The 12,064-nt window shown below is 42.6% G+C and overlaps 1 protein-coding gene across 1 annotated transcript; it reads right to left on the reverse strand.

Moving 5' to 3' along the window:
* Nucleotides 1-132: 132 nt before the first annotated feature.
* prdm12a (PR domain containing 12a) lies at nt 133-7,450 on the reverse strand. The gene is made up of 5 exons (XM_029253032.1): nt 7,240-7,450; nt 4,946-5,136; nt 4,690-4,845; nt 3,281-3,398; nt 133-2,275 (listed from the first exon to the last, which is right to left on the reverse strand). Exons 1-5 carry the CDS (start codon nt 7,448-7,450, stop codon nt 1,851-1,853), a joined length of 1,101 nt encoding a protein of 366 aa, XP_029108865.1. The 3' UTR covers nt 133-1,850.
* Between the last annotated feature and the right edge of the window lie 4,614 nt (nt 7,451-12,064).

Genomic DNA, 12,064 nt, shown 5'->3' on the forward strand with positions numbered 1-12,064 from the left:
GCCACTGTGCCACACACTGATGAAATATTGTTCCTAGTTTGGGCTAACTGTGGCAAACTCTTCCAGTAAAAACACATTTCAATGAAAATATTGCAGGAATGCCAAACAACACATGGGAGATTTGCACTCTTTTATTGGAAAGACAGGTGCTGTAAGTTACACTCATGTTCATTTGCATACTATGCAGGACACAAAAGGGATGCTTTCTAATTAACTGCGTTCATGTATTTACAGAGATAAAGTGACTGTTCAATATTTGCAAAATGTGAGCACAGCCGAAACAGTGATTTCCTCTTAAAAACCTTTTTCCTCCATTTTACAGCAAACTTTTACTTCTCCTGAGCAGGGCAGCATCTGGGGTTAAACTAGAGCAAAGCGGTCTAGGGTCAAATACACCACATGGCTCCTGCCATTGCTGTAACTGTGGTCGACGGACCTGGATGATCGTTTCAGTGTGACTCCCTAAATTAAAAATCGAACTTCTGTGTAAATAACACTCATTCTCAGTGCTTCGCCTGATTCTTATTTTTTCACCTTTTGGCGTCGCAGCCCAACTCGAGACCAGGATAGTGACTATCGTGCGTCTGTGAGCAAAAGAACACAGATCCCGAAACAGACACAACTAAATCACAGAGAAAATTAACTGGAAAAAAAAAAAACTAATAATCTAAATATGATATTTTCCATCCCGTCCATTCTCTCCAGATCAAGGCCTACTCATACAGGCCCAGTTTACTCTTTACTCAAACTACAACCTGTAAACAGCCTAGTAATTACACTCGCCTTACAAACGTTCGAGTTACGAATTTTCCAAGGCACGTGTGGAACCGACTTCATTCAACTCACTTCCACAGTGTTTACAGCTCAGTTCCGATTTCTTTGAATGCTGATTAGTAACAAGACGAAAAGCATCGCATATGTTCCTGGGGATGAATAGTCAACAACCGGCAGTGAACATGAGTTTGTAGAGAGAAGGTATTTCTGAGCTGTTTGAAGTTTGTTTTCATTTTGAAGTGGGTGGAAGTTGATGAAAATTTAACAATGAAAAGCCTTATTTTATGAATTACAGCTGTACGCAGGATGGTACATAACCTCATCCATAAATACATCAAACGACATCAGGCACACTAGTTGCGTAGATAGCAGAGAAAAGTGAAAGCGACGAGAAGGCATCGAACACTGGACTTGTTTATTGTATTGTAGGAGTCAACCGGAGTTGAGTAGGAGGCTGCATAGATGATGGTAGATCTTTTGTTTTCAATCATTTTAAATCAGTTCTAACCTAAGGTACTTTGATGTAAATAAAAAATAACGAGAAGTGTTACACTGTGATGGACCTGCACCCTATGTGTCCAGGGGAGACTCTGGACCACTGCAACCCTGCACTGGACAAGCAGTTACTGATAATGTTAACAGATACTGATAATGGAGGTATGGAAGTGTAAGGGTATTTTTATTAATTGTCTGAGGTTTTTACACAACCCAAGGCCTGAAAAAATGGTGAGACGTCTGTATTAGGCTGTTTTTATTGATTGTGACTTATTGGTGTGATTGACTGTGGAGTTCCAGACAAATGGGAGTATTGAACACACTTCCGGTCCCAGCTGCGTGTGTAAGTTGAGGAGCCAGTGTGTATGGCATTGGACATTTTGAGCAGTATAATAAACGTGATGAATCTCACGGAAGACTCGTCGTTCCGACCATGTTTTCACTCCTCGTTTCCGCTAGCGAAGCGCCCTCCATCAGCGCCGATGGCGTGAGGCCCTGCTGCTGTGGGCCTCCTAGCCGCAGGGGTAAAGTGCAGGGTTGTTGTACACGTATGACCGAGCGCGCGCGTCTCCACACAGCTGTCACGACGCCATGACGGGAACGCGTTGCCCCAGGGGCGCCAGGCGATCCGCAGGGGTCGAGCGCTTGGTTGTCGTGGGAACCGCCCCTTCCGGCCGGTGCCTGGCGCTCTTCTGGTGAGCGCGGAGCCCTGCCAGCTGCGAGTAGGCGCTCTGGCACACGTTGCAGCGGTAGGGGCGCTCGCCCGTGTGCAGCCGCACGTGGTTGCGCAGCGTGGACGACTGGCTGAAGCGGCGCTCGCAGAAGCGGCAGGCGAAAGGCTTGTCCAGCGTGTGGATGCGCATGTGTGAGCGCAGGTTGCTGCGCGAGTTAAAGCCCCGGTGGCAGATGACGCAGCGCATGCGGCTGGGGGTCGTCAAGGACGGGGAGCTGCAGGAGCTGCTGGGCGAGGCGTGTAACGCAGGGCTCTCGTTTACGTGTGTTTCCTCTGCGTGGGGCGAAGAAGACAGACTGATTTTAGTCGACGCCAGAATGAACCAAATTCCTTCCGTGACGACGCACTTCAATGTTCCACTGTTATTTGTTCAATTAACTGACACTGTTCTCCAAAGCAGTTCAGAGCATGAGGCTTCTACACTGAAAAACTTACCATGATTTACCCATTTATACAGCTGGGTGATTTTTACTGTGTCAATTCAGAGTAAATACCTTGATCAGGGGTACTACAGCAGGTGCTTCAGTTGCTACAGCTCTGACCATTACGCCACCTGCTGCCCCACACTGGAGTAAATGTCACTGATCCAGCTGATGCAGCTCATTTTCGTTTAATTATTCTAGTTTAACTGTGTAATTCACAGACATAAATGAAAATAAACCTGACGTCTCCCCTATTAGTGACTTCAAGACTCAGGTGCGAAGCTTCATTAGGCAGCACTGTGTCCATAAGATATCAGCTTCATTGTCAAAAGACTTAAGTTACACATGCCATCCTGTGATGGACTGGCGTCCCATCCGGTGCGCACCCTAACTCTCCAAGCACCCTGTGCTTCTAGGATAGGCTCCATACTGCTGTGACCCTGACTTAGACCAGCAGTTATTGTTAGTGAATGGAAGAGTAAATCTAGTACTTAAGCATATGGTAATCCTTAGATTAGGCATTTTTATTTATTTCATATTTATTAATTTATGCAGTGCTTTTCTCCAAGCTGTTATAGATTGTTATATATAATTTTCTGTTTTCAATGATTTACCTTTTTATACCACAAGGTGATTTTTACTGTGTCAGTTCTGGGTACCTTGTACGTTGATCCAGGCTTCTAGAGCAAGATTTGAACCCAAGCCACTGTCAATTTCATGACAATGGCTATAACACTACGCCACCTGTTGCCCTCTGAGGGTAATAGGAACAAGAAACCCTCTGCCCCTAAAAGTCTCTGTGGGAAACCCAGTCATGCCCAGAACCCTGCAGCCCAAGGCGATCAGAGAGCCTCACCACAGCTCTTGTTCTTCTTGTGGTGCTCATCCTCACCACTCGGGACCCCAGGGATGCCCAGGAAGGTGTTGTGTGAATTCCCGTACCAAACCAGCAGCTCCTGGTCCGGAGGGATGGTCTGCGCACACAACCAGGAGACCAGGTGTCACGGGGAAGGGAGAAGAGCAGATGGAAACACCCAATGAACATGCTAACCAGTGGAGAAGGCACAATGACAGTGATTAAGTGATACAATCTGTGGTCCAACAGGTGGATGCATACTGCTAAACCATCGCACTGGAGCTGGTCAGTGTATCTCACACTACCAGGGTGGTGACTTCTTAGTGGCCTCTCGATGTCTCGGCAGTACTGAGGCTCTGTGCTGTGTCACCTCACCTTGCACCACCTCACTTCACCCTCTCGTGTCAGTATGTCTGTCAGTATATTTACACATTAACTTATCTGCTTATCTGCTCTTTCCTCACTCTACAGATGTCTTTATGTGTAGGTGTGTATGTAGCATGTTGTCTGTTTCATGCTGCTGCAACCGAGTGGAACATCCTTCCTGGATTAAAAAAAGTTTCATTTATTTGTTCATTCTTTCTTTCATGGATTCGTTTGTTCATTCTTTCATTCATTCATAAAATCATTTCTTCGTTCGTTCATTCATTCGTTCATTCATTCATTCATTCATTCATTCAATTGTTCGTTCATTCTTTTGTTCATTCATTCATTAACTTGTTAATTTGTAACGCGACTGAATATGTTGAATAAAGGTAGCAAATCTAACTGACATCACTCCATGTGTCAAAGAGTGAGAGTTATAGGAAATGTGTACAGTGCACCCTTTCATACATACTGTAAAAACAGTGGAAATGGTTAGCCCTTACTTTAACCTTTAGTCATTTAGCTGACGGTTTTCTCCCAATTGTCTTAAAATGTTAAGCTATTTACAGTGATTTAGTCACTTATACAGTTAGGTAATCAGTTCAGGGTTAGCACTTTGATCAAGGGTACTACAGTGAGAGGTGGGATTCGAACACGGGTTCTTTAAGCGTAAAGCAGTGGATCACTATGCCCACTGCTGCCACTCTGCACTTCAAGCTATACAGTCAAGATCTGAACTCTGTACATGTGGTTCTGGTTTCTGTCCAGTGAGCTGCACACTTCTCTGTTTCTGATCTTCTCACTCGTATGGAAACGCAAAACGGCGATGGTCCTCGACCCTTGGAGGTGCTCCAGCCGAGCCACTCCAGGAAAAATACCGAATGGTACGAAATTAAACCATAGCAGGATATAACTAAGTGTACAGTAACAGTCAATCTGGAAAATTCTGGAAATCTGGATGTGGAGCTCATGGATGTTCCAGTGATCCTGCATGATGCTTCTATGGAGAAGGAGCTGCGGGTGTCCAAGCAACACCCTCTCACCTGCACGGCCCTGTAGAAAATGCTGCCGCTGACCTGCACCACCTCCAGGTTCTGCTCCTGCTCGTTTCGGGCGCACTTGATGTAGGTCATCCAGCCGCGATGGTCCTCTTGACTGGCATCGATGAAGCAGCGCACCGTGCCGTCCTCGTTGAAGACCTGTGTGGGTGCACAGCTGGCCAGGTTACAGTTCTGTCGAGCATGAGAAACTGCGCCCTTTCATGGTCAAGGATCCTGCCATCGGGTTTTTAGGGCTCACCTCCCACATGAGGTTATTGTTCTTATCAAGGTCCACATGCTCGGGGGCCACCACCTTGCCGGTGAAGGGGCCCATCTCTGTGCCAGCCTTGATCCAGGTCTTGGAGAACATCCCCAGGCCTTCCCCAGGGATGGAGCTCTGGGCGATGATGACCTCGCTGGGCAGCACCAGGCTGGACAGCTTCTGAACTTCTGCAGCAAGGAGGAAGCAGATGGGAGGAGTTTGCTGAAGATGTCTCATGAATCTGCCAGTCTCAGCCAACATTTTCTGACACTCAAATAAGTTAGTCCCCGGATTTATGAATGCATAGCCGACTACATGTGCATCCCTTACACTTTTTACAGAAAAATTCATGTTTAACATCAAACATGTTAAGAGTTCAAAAGCAATGGAATCCTGGACAGGTTCTTTCCAGTGAGATGATATTAGAGAATGAGATCCTTTCCACCTGTCCCAAGAAATGTATGTTTTTAATTAGTATATTTGCAATAATTTTTGAAGTGTGAATGAAACGGCAAAATTATTCGGTACCAGATGTTTAAAATTCATTATGTCTCGCTTTGGGGATTCCATGCCACACAATGGCCACTTTTGAGGGTTTGTGCTTTCCTGGGCACAGAGAGGCATTCGAGTTTAAGTGTTTCATTATAAGGAGAAATAAAAGGGAATCTTCAATCTCATTCAGGTTACGAAAACGAAATCTTTGCAGCATGTAAATTCGATTAAATGGATTAACTGCGATGGATTGTTCATGGGGATGGAGTCCTGGAATGCGTTTGACGCCTGCGCCCCTTTAATGTCAAAATCAAAGAAATTTTACTTGAGTGGGGGGGGGGGAGGTGGCTCTGGAGAACGGGTTAAATGGTCCTCTGTTACTCAGCGTCCAGAGATTTGTCATGCTTTTCGATGCGATATTCATTAAATTCAACAGGAAAAAAAACCACTAATTCCAAATTCATTATCCCTTTAAGAACTTTGTAGCAATAAATTTGGACTCAATGAAATAGGGAGTTGTGTAAAAGGCCCTGGATTTCTCTAACAAATAAAAATGGAAAGGGGATTAAACGGTTGACATGGCTTGAATGGAAATAGAATTAGTCTTCATGGCATATTATCTGAGGAACAGCAATCTTTCAAAGCCGAAAGAAAGACTTTAACGAAGGAGGCCCATATCTGCCAATAAAGGAAAAATAAAAAGACTGTCCCGGACTGATGAATGAGGGATAAATCGGGCCACATCTTAAAGAAAGGGAACTTTTTTCTTTCAGGTCAAGCACAAAGTTAACCAAATGAATTTAATACCCTTCTTTATTGAGTCACAAACAGTTACACGCCTATCAGGCGCCTAAATGTGGGGTTGAAACGCATTAAAAACGGGTTAATGCGCTAAATGGGTGGAAATAAATAGGGGAAGTGGGAAAATGAGACAAAGCGGCACTGGGAAAATGACGGCGCCTGTGGGAAGAGGGCCAGGGCTCTGACAATGTGCAAATGGACACTTTTTTAAGTCAGTTTCGTCTGGGAGACCTCAGCCGGCTCTGGAGAAAAATCCTACAACTAAGAGGGGAAGAAGAAAAAAAAAAAAAAAGCTAATTAACAGCTCTTCACTTACAACAAAAGCACTGCTATATATTAGGTAACTTACATGCATGGGTATTTATAGTTGACATATACAACACAAATATTTCACTAAAGTGTAGGAGATACGACACATAAAAATGGGGTGCATACAGAATTATAGCACATTTACTTTATGCCGCACAAATAGTTCACTTAATGTGTAGAAGGTATAGTACATGATAAAAGATGCCTTCTACATATTACGTGAAATATTTAAACATTCCTTGAAATGCACATAAATGAGAAAGCTGAAGCAGGAAAAAGCTGAATATACTGCATACATTTTTCAGGTCGGATGTAGTAAATGTTAATGTATATACTATATATATATATATATCATAGGTACAGTGTATAACCACCGCACTTGATTTAGCATTTACTTCACATAATAATTTACTTCAAATATATAAACAGATGAGGAAAAAAACACAGTTTGTAAAAGAAAACGTTTGTAAACAATCGTGCAGAGTGAGAGTGAGAGTGAAACTGCACCCGACGCCTGAAAACCCTTAGAAAATAAAGTGAAGGCGCTCCAATATTATCGTGACAGAAATAATGTTCCCCCACAGCGCTCACAAATATAATGACATGATAATTATAATGTATACACATTATTATTATTATTATTATTATTATTATTATTATTAATATTATTGTGGCGCGCACTGACTAACCTCCCGCGAAGGACTGCGCCAGGGCCTCGGCGGTGAACGCGGTGCGCGGGCTCAGCGCGAGCACTTTCCCGCCGTCGCCGAGCGCGCTCCTCCAGCGCCCGTACAGGAAGCTGTGCAGGAGGTCCCAGGTGATGAGCTCGGACAGCGACAGAGCGGGCGCGCGCAGCCGCGACTTGAGCGCGAGCGCTTCCGCGGGCAGCACGGAGCCCATGGCGGATGCTGTGCGGGGACCCCGAGGCGAGCGCGCGCGGGTTCTGTTCTCTCTGGCTCCTCCTGCTCTCCTCAGTACTACACGACGTGCGGACAGAGGGAGCGAACCGGTAGCAAAGTGTTTGTCTCCCTCTCTGTGGGCAGCGCGAGGATGCTGAGAGAAACAGCGCGTGAGCTGCACTTTTCCGCACGTGTGGCGTCCAGAAGCTTCTGCGAGGAGGAGCTCTTAGCGATTCTTCGCAGGGCTCGTCCGCGGGAGGACTCGCGCCGCCGGAAGAGTGCGCGTCCCTCTTCGCTGAGCATCCTTTTGTAGGGGCTCTCCCCGCGTGTGTGTGTGTGTGTGTGTGTGTGTGTGTGAGAGAGAGAGAGAGAGAGAGGGGGGGGGGGAGTTGAGAGAAAGATATATACTGTATATATCTTTATATATGTAGAGACAGTGAGGGGGAGAGAACCGGGGAGACACATATTCATATTTTCATACTGCGCTGCGAGTAATTCAACCCTGCAGGGATGGTCATTATTCTTAATTATGAATTCATCTAAATCTTAAATCTTAAATAAAGTTATGAAATGAATAGATGATTATGATTTACACACCTGATCATACTTACCTACTTGGTGTAAGCGGTGCAACTTGTGTGTTTCTACCACACACACGGTTTCCTCTAAAGCAACATATGGAATCTGTCATTACGCACCTTTTATGTCACATGAGAAACACTGATTCTCATTAAATAACCGTTTCGTGGTAAAATTAAGGGACACAAGCGGTTCACATACTTTGAAGCTGCACTGTATGAGGGCACAGCCATTCAGCCGGACGATGGAAATAAAATCGACACAAATCGATTTTTTTTCCTTTTTTTTTTTTTAATCGAATACAAACGTACCGACACGTGTTAAAAATAATGTACTGTAAATATACTGGATGGTCGTTAAATGATAACATATTCAATAATACTACAGAAGGATGATAGGTTGCTATTATGACAGAGAAACAACGAAACATTCTGTATTTTCCAAATTAGACTAATTTGTTAGGCTGCACTTAAAAGTAGTCTTAGTTAAAAAAATGTATTTTATATATAGTCATTGTTATATATATATATATATAGTGATTATTATAGTCATAAATAATGCACGAGGTTGGCTGCCTGGAAGCATTTACCTTACGAATTGCAAAATATTATTTTATCAAAATTTTTTATGTTTTTGAGATTTTGCCGTTTTTGAATTAACAACATATATATTTTTTTTAAGCTGTAAAGGAGTTATGTAAACGAAATTGTCAGTTAATACGGTATTCAAATATATAATGCATTTTCACATATTTCTAGTTGAAAAAACAAGTGGATGGATTTAACCTATTTAAAACTTTTAAAACGCATTCAATAACATTATTATTATTATTACTATTATTATTATTATTATTATTATTATTATTATTATTATTATACATTCGGTGAATACCAACAAGTACAAATTATGAGTGAGCATAAATAATTAAAACGTTACAAGTTTGGGTGGAATTGTGACGAAATATTTCTGATAAAGAATGTTAACATTTTCATTTAAAAGAATATGTATTAACATTATATAAAGTTACTGTTTTATAGTATTGTACCTGTTCAGGAACAGCAGCCCGCACTGAATCATAGATTCATTTAATTTTGCTCTGCTGAAATATGAAAGTGAGTAATATTTTTCCAATATCTGTTTCCATAACAGAAAGACAGACAGAAGTAATAACGGGGGAATAAACAAACATGACTTGGAGGAGTATAAAAGAATGCATATGAATGGATTGTAACATAGCTCATTCACCATACTCTGGAAAATATTAATATGCATTTATTAACTCTTTCACGGACAGCTGTGTGTTTCTCCAGGTCAAGAGAGTGAGTAAATCTGGACACGTTGCCATAAGACAGGGCAACTTCATTCTGTCTTCATTCCATCCTGACTTGAGCTTCACCCCAGTTTGATTCCACCTTCACTCCATCGTCACTCCTCCCAGCATCAGGCCCCTCCATGAGTCCAAAGAGAAGTGGATCAAATCGATGCGTCACGGTTTGAGGGTTAATCCGACATCCGTCCGCTCACTCACTCCTCCTTCCAGCGAGACACCACATGGAGAGGGTCCGGGAAAGGAGAGGAGAAGGAGACCTGCTGGAGAGGAGACGTGAGAAAAGAAGTCTGGATTGAAAAGGTTCCCCACAGGCTGCTCTATGAAGAACCCCGGCTTCCAGAAGGAAGACAGGGCCATGGAGGGAGGTCGCTGGAAAGTTCACCGTGAAGGTCACCGTCCAACAGTCCTGTGGATGTTGTCCTGGGCAGAGCTTCTGTGTCCCACCACCACCACCACCACATGAAACCCGGAGGGGGGGGGGTCCATTAATCAGTCCTGAAGAAAATCTGTCCATCTGACTCACACTGCAGTCGCATGTGTCATTTGTCATTTTTTTTTTCTTTGGAGAAAATTTAATTTCCACAGGTGAATAAGGTTTGTGAACATATCACTTACCATCTGAGCTAGTGATGAACCATCTCCGGGGTGACCCATGACAGAGACCCCCGAGACCCCCAGGCAGGAAACACTTGGTCACCCCTAGGATTTTGATCTCTAAATCAATAAACGCACACATACACACACACATGTCATTTTTTTTATTTTAGATATAGACGCAATAAAATGTGCGAAGGCCACGAAGAAAGGAAAACAAAATTCGATTGTTTTAAATTAATGTTAATTATTTATAGTAACAGGTACGGATGTAAACCGTCAGAGACAGCGCGTCACACCGGTACAGGCGGCAGATCTCCAGTTTTCTAATACTGTACATGTCTTTATTGTTAAGGAAGATTTGTGTTTTTTTTTTTTTTTTTCCCCAAGATTACTATTTATTCTTCGATGTCGATATAGCACTTTTCGGCACCCCAAACTCCGGCTCCGCCGGGCTTCGCGCTCCGCGTCTCTTTGTCGCCGTTCCCCTCGGAACTGCGCACTCACCTCTCGAGCTTTTCTCCCTTTCATTTCACGACTGATCGCCACGTATTTCGGTGAAAGAAACTCCTCCCGACACGTCCTTTTATTGTTCTCTGCACTACTATGGCATCACATCCCGCAAGGTGTTGAATCCGTTATACGCGCGCGGAGTTAATCCCTCAATAAACTGTACATTTTACGAGAATTGTTATAAAATAGTGAAGTGGATGAAAAGGATTTCGAAAACCAAATAAATATAATTAAATATATAATGATTTTTTTTTTTTACATATTTCTATTGGGAAAAACTGCTGGATGGATTTTGCCTATTTTACTTTTAAAACACATTGTTATAATAATACCGATAATATAACTGCGACTACTACTAGTAATAATAATAATCATTATTATGATGATAATAATATGATATAATTATAAGCATTATTATGATTATTATAATCATTATTATGGGGCTTCTCTTTTAGTGCGTTAAAATATAGAGATGCAGCTCTTTCGATGGGAGTCGTTTAATTAATTGCCCGCTTTCAGTTCAAACATGATCATAATTCATTTCAGATTAATTTTAGAAGGTACAGGGTGTCACCTTTGTGACCCGCACGCACGGGGGGGGGGGGGGGGGGAAAGCTGCGCCACAAAACCCTCATTGATGATGGGGATGAAGATGATGCAGAGACCAAAGACATGTCTTCTCAGAAAAACCATGTTTTTTTCTTTTTTCTTTTTTAATTCTTATTACCGGTGCAGAAATAAAGCTCGGGAAGAAGTGTCAAACTCCAGGGTTCGGCTTTATTATTACTATTATTATTATAGATATAAAGAACGATTATGAAAATAACGTTTTGTCTCTTTATCTACAGGGATCATGATTCAATCATCTACTCATTGGGGAAAAACACACTTTTCCGTTTGTACTAAGTATTTTTCTCATGTATCATCTGTTTATAAACTCATTACTGGTGTGTGTTTAGTAGAGCATTAATTTACTAAATCATGCATTTGCAAAACACTTTTTAAATACATATACACACTATATTACATAGACTATTTTTTATTATATATGTAGCATTATATTAGCATTGCTTTTTCCATACATTATTATGACCTGTGTCTTCGTCGCTGTGTTCAGTAACGAAATTAAACCTCACGGTTCAAACAGAGAACAGAAATTATGGAAAAATATTAGAAATGCATATTTTTCGTACGGCATCGCCGATGGACCCGTAGCCCCGTAATTACACGTGTTAAACTTCTGGCTACTTAGGCTAATAAGGTAAAACATCTTTGGACATATTCACATGTATAAGCGGATAAAAAAAAACTAATAAAACACTTTAAAATAATTTATCAAAATTTTTCCATCTTTGGTCCTCTTTTCAAAGGCCTGGATGGGGACGGCTGCGCGCTCCCGCGGACTGGTAGAAAGTGCGAGTGTGATGCGATGCGACGTTCACGCGAGCTCATCCTCCCACAAAAACCTTCCAGAACAATCATCAGCGCACAGCCAGCGAGATCCGTTCCTAGAGCAACTAAACCGGCTGCGAAACTGCAGTTGAGGAAGAAAACCGCTGCAAAGATGTGAGCTCTGGACCCATTTACATTATTTTACTT

This window comes from Scleropages formosus, chromosome 6, assembly GCF_900964775.1.
Source record: "Scleropages formosus chromosome 6, fSclFor1.1, whole genome shotgun sequence".
Lineage (NCBI taxonomy): Eukaryota > Metazoa > Chordata > Actinopteri > Osteoglossiformes > Osteoglossidae > Scleropages > Scleropages formosus.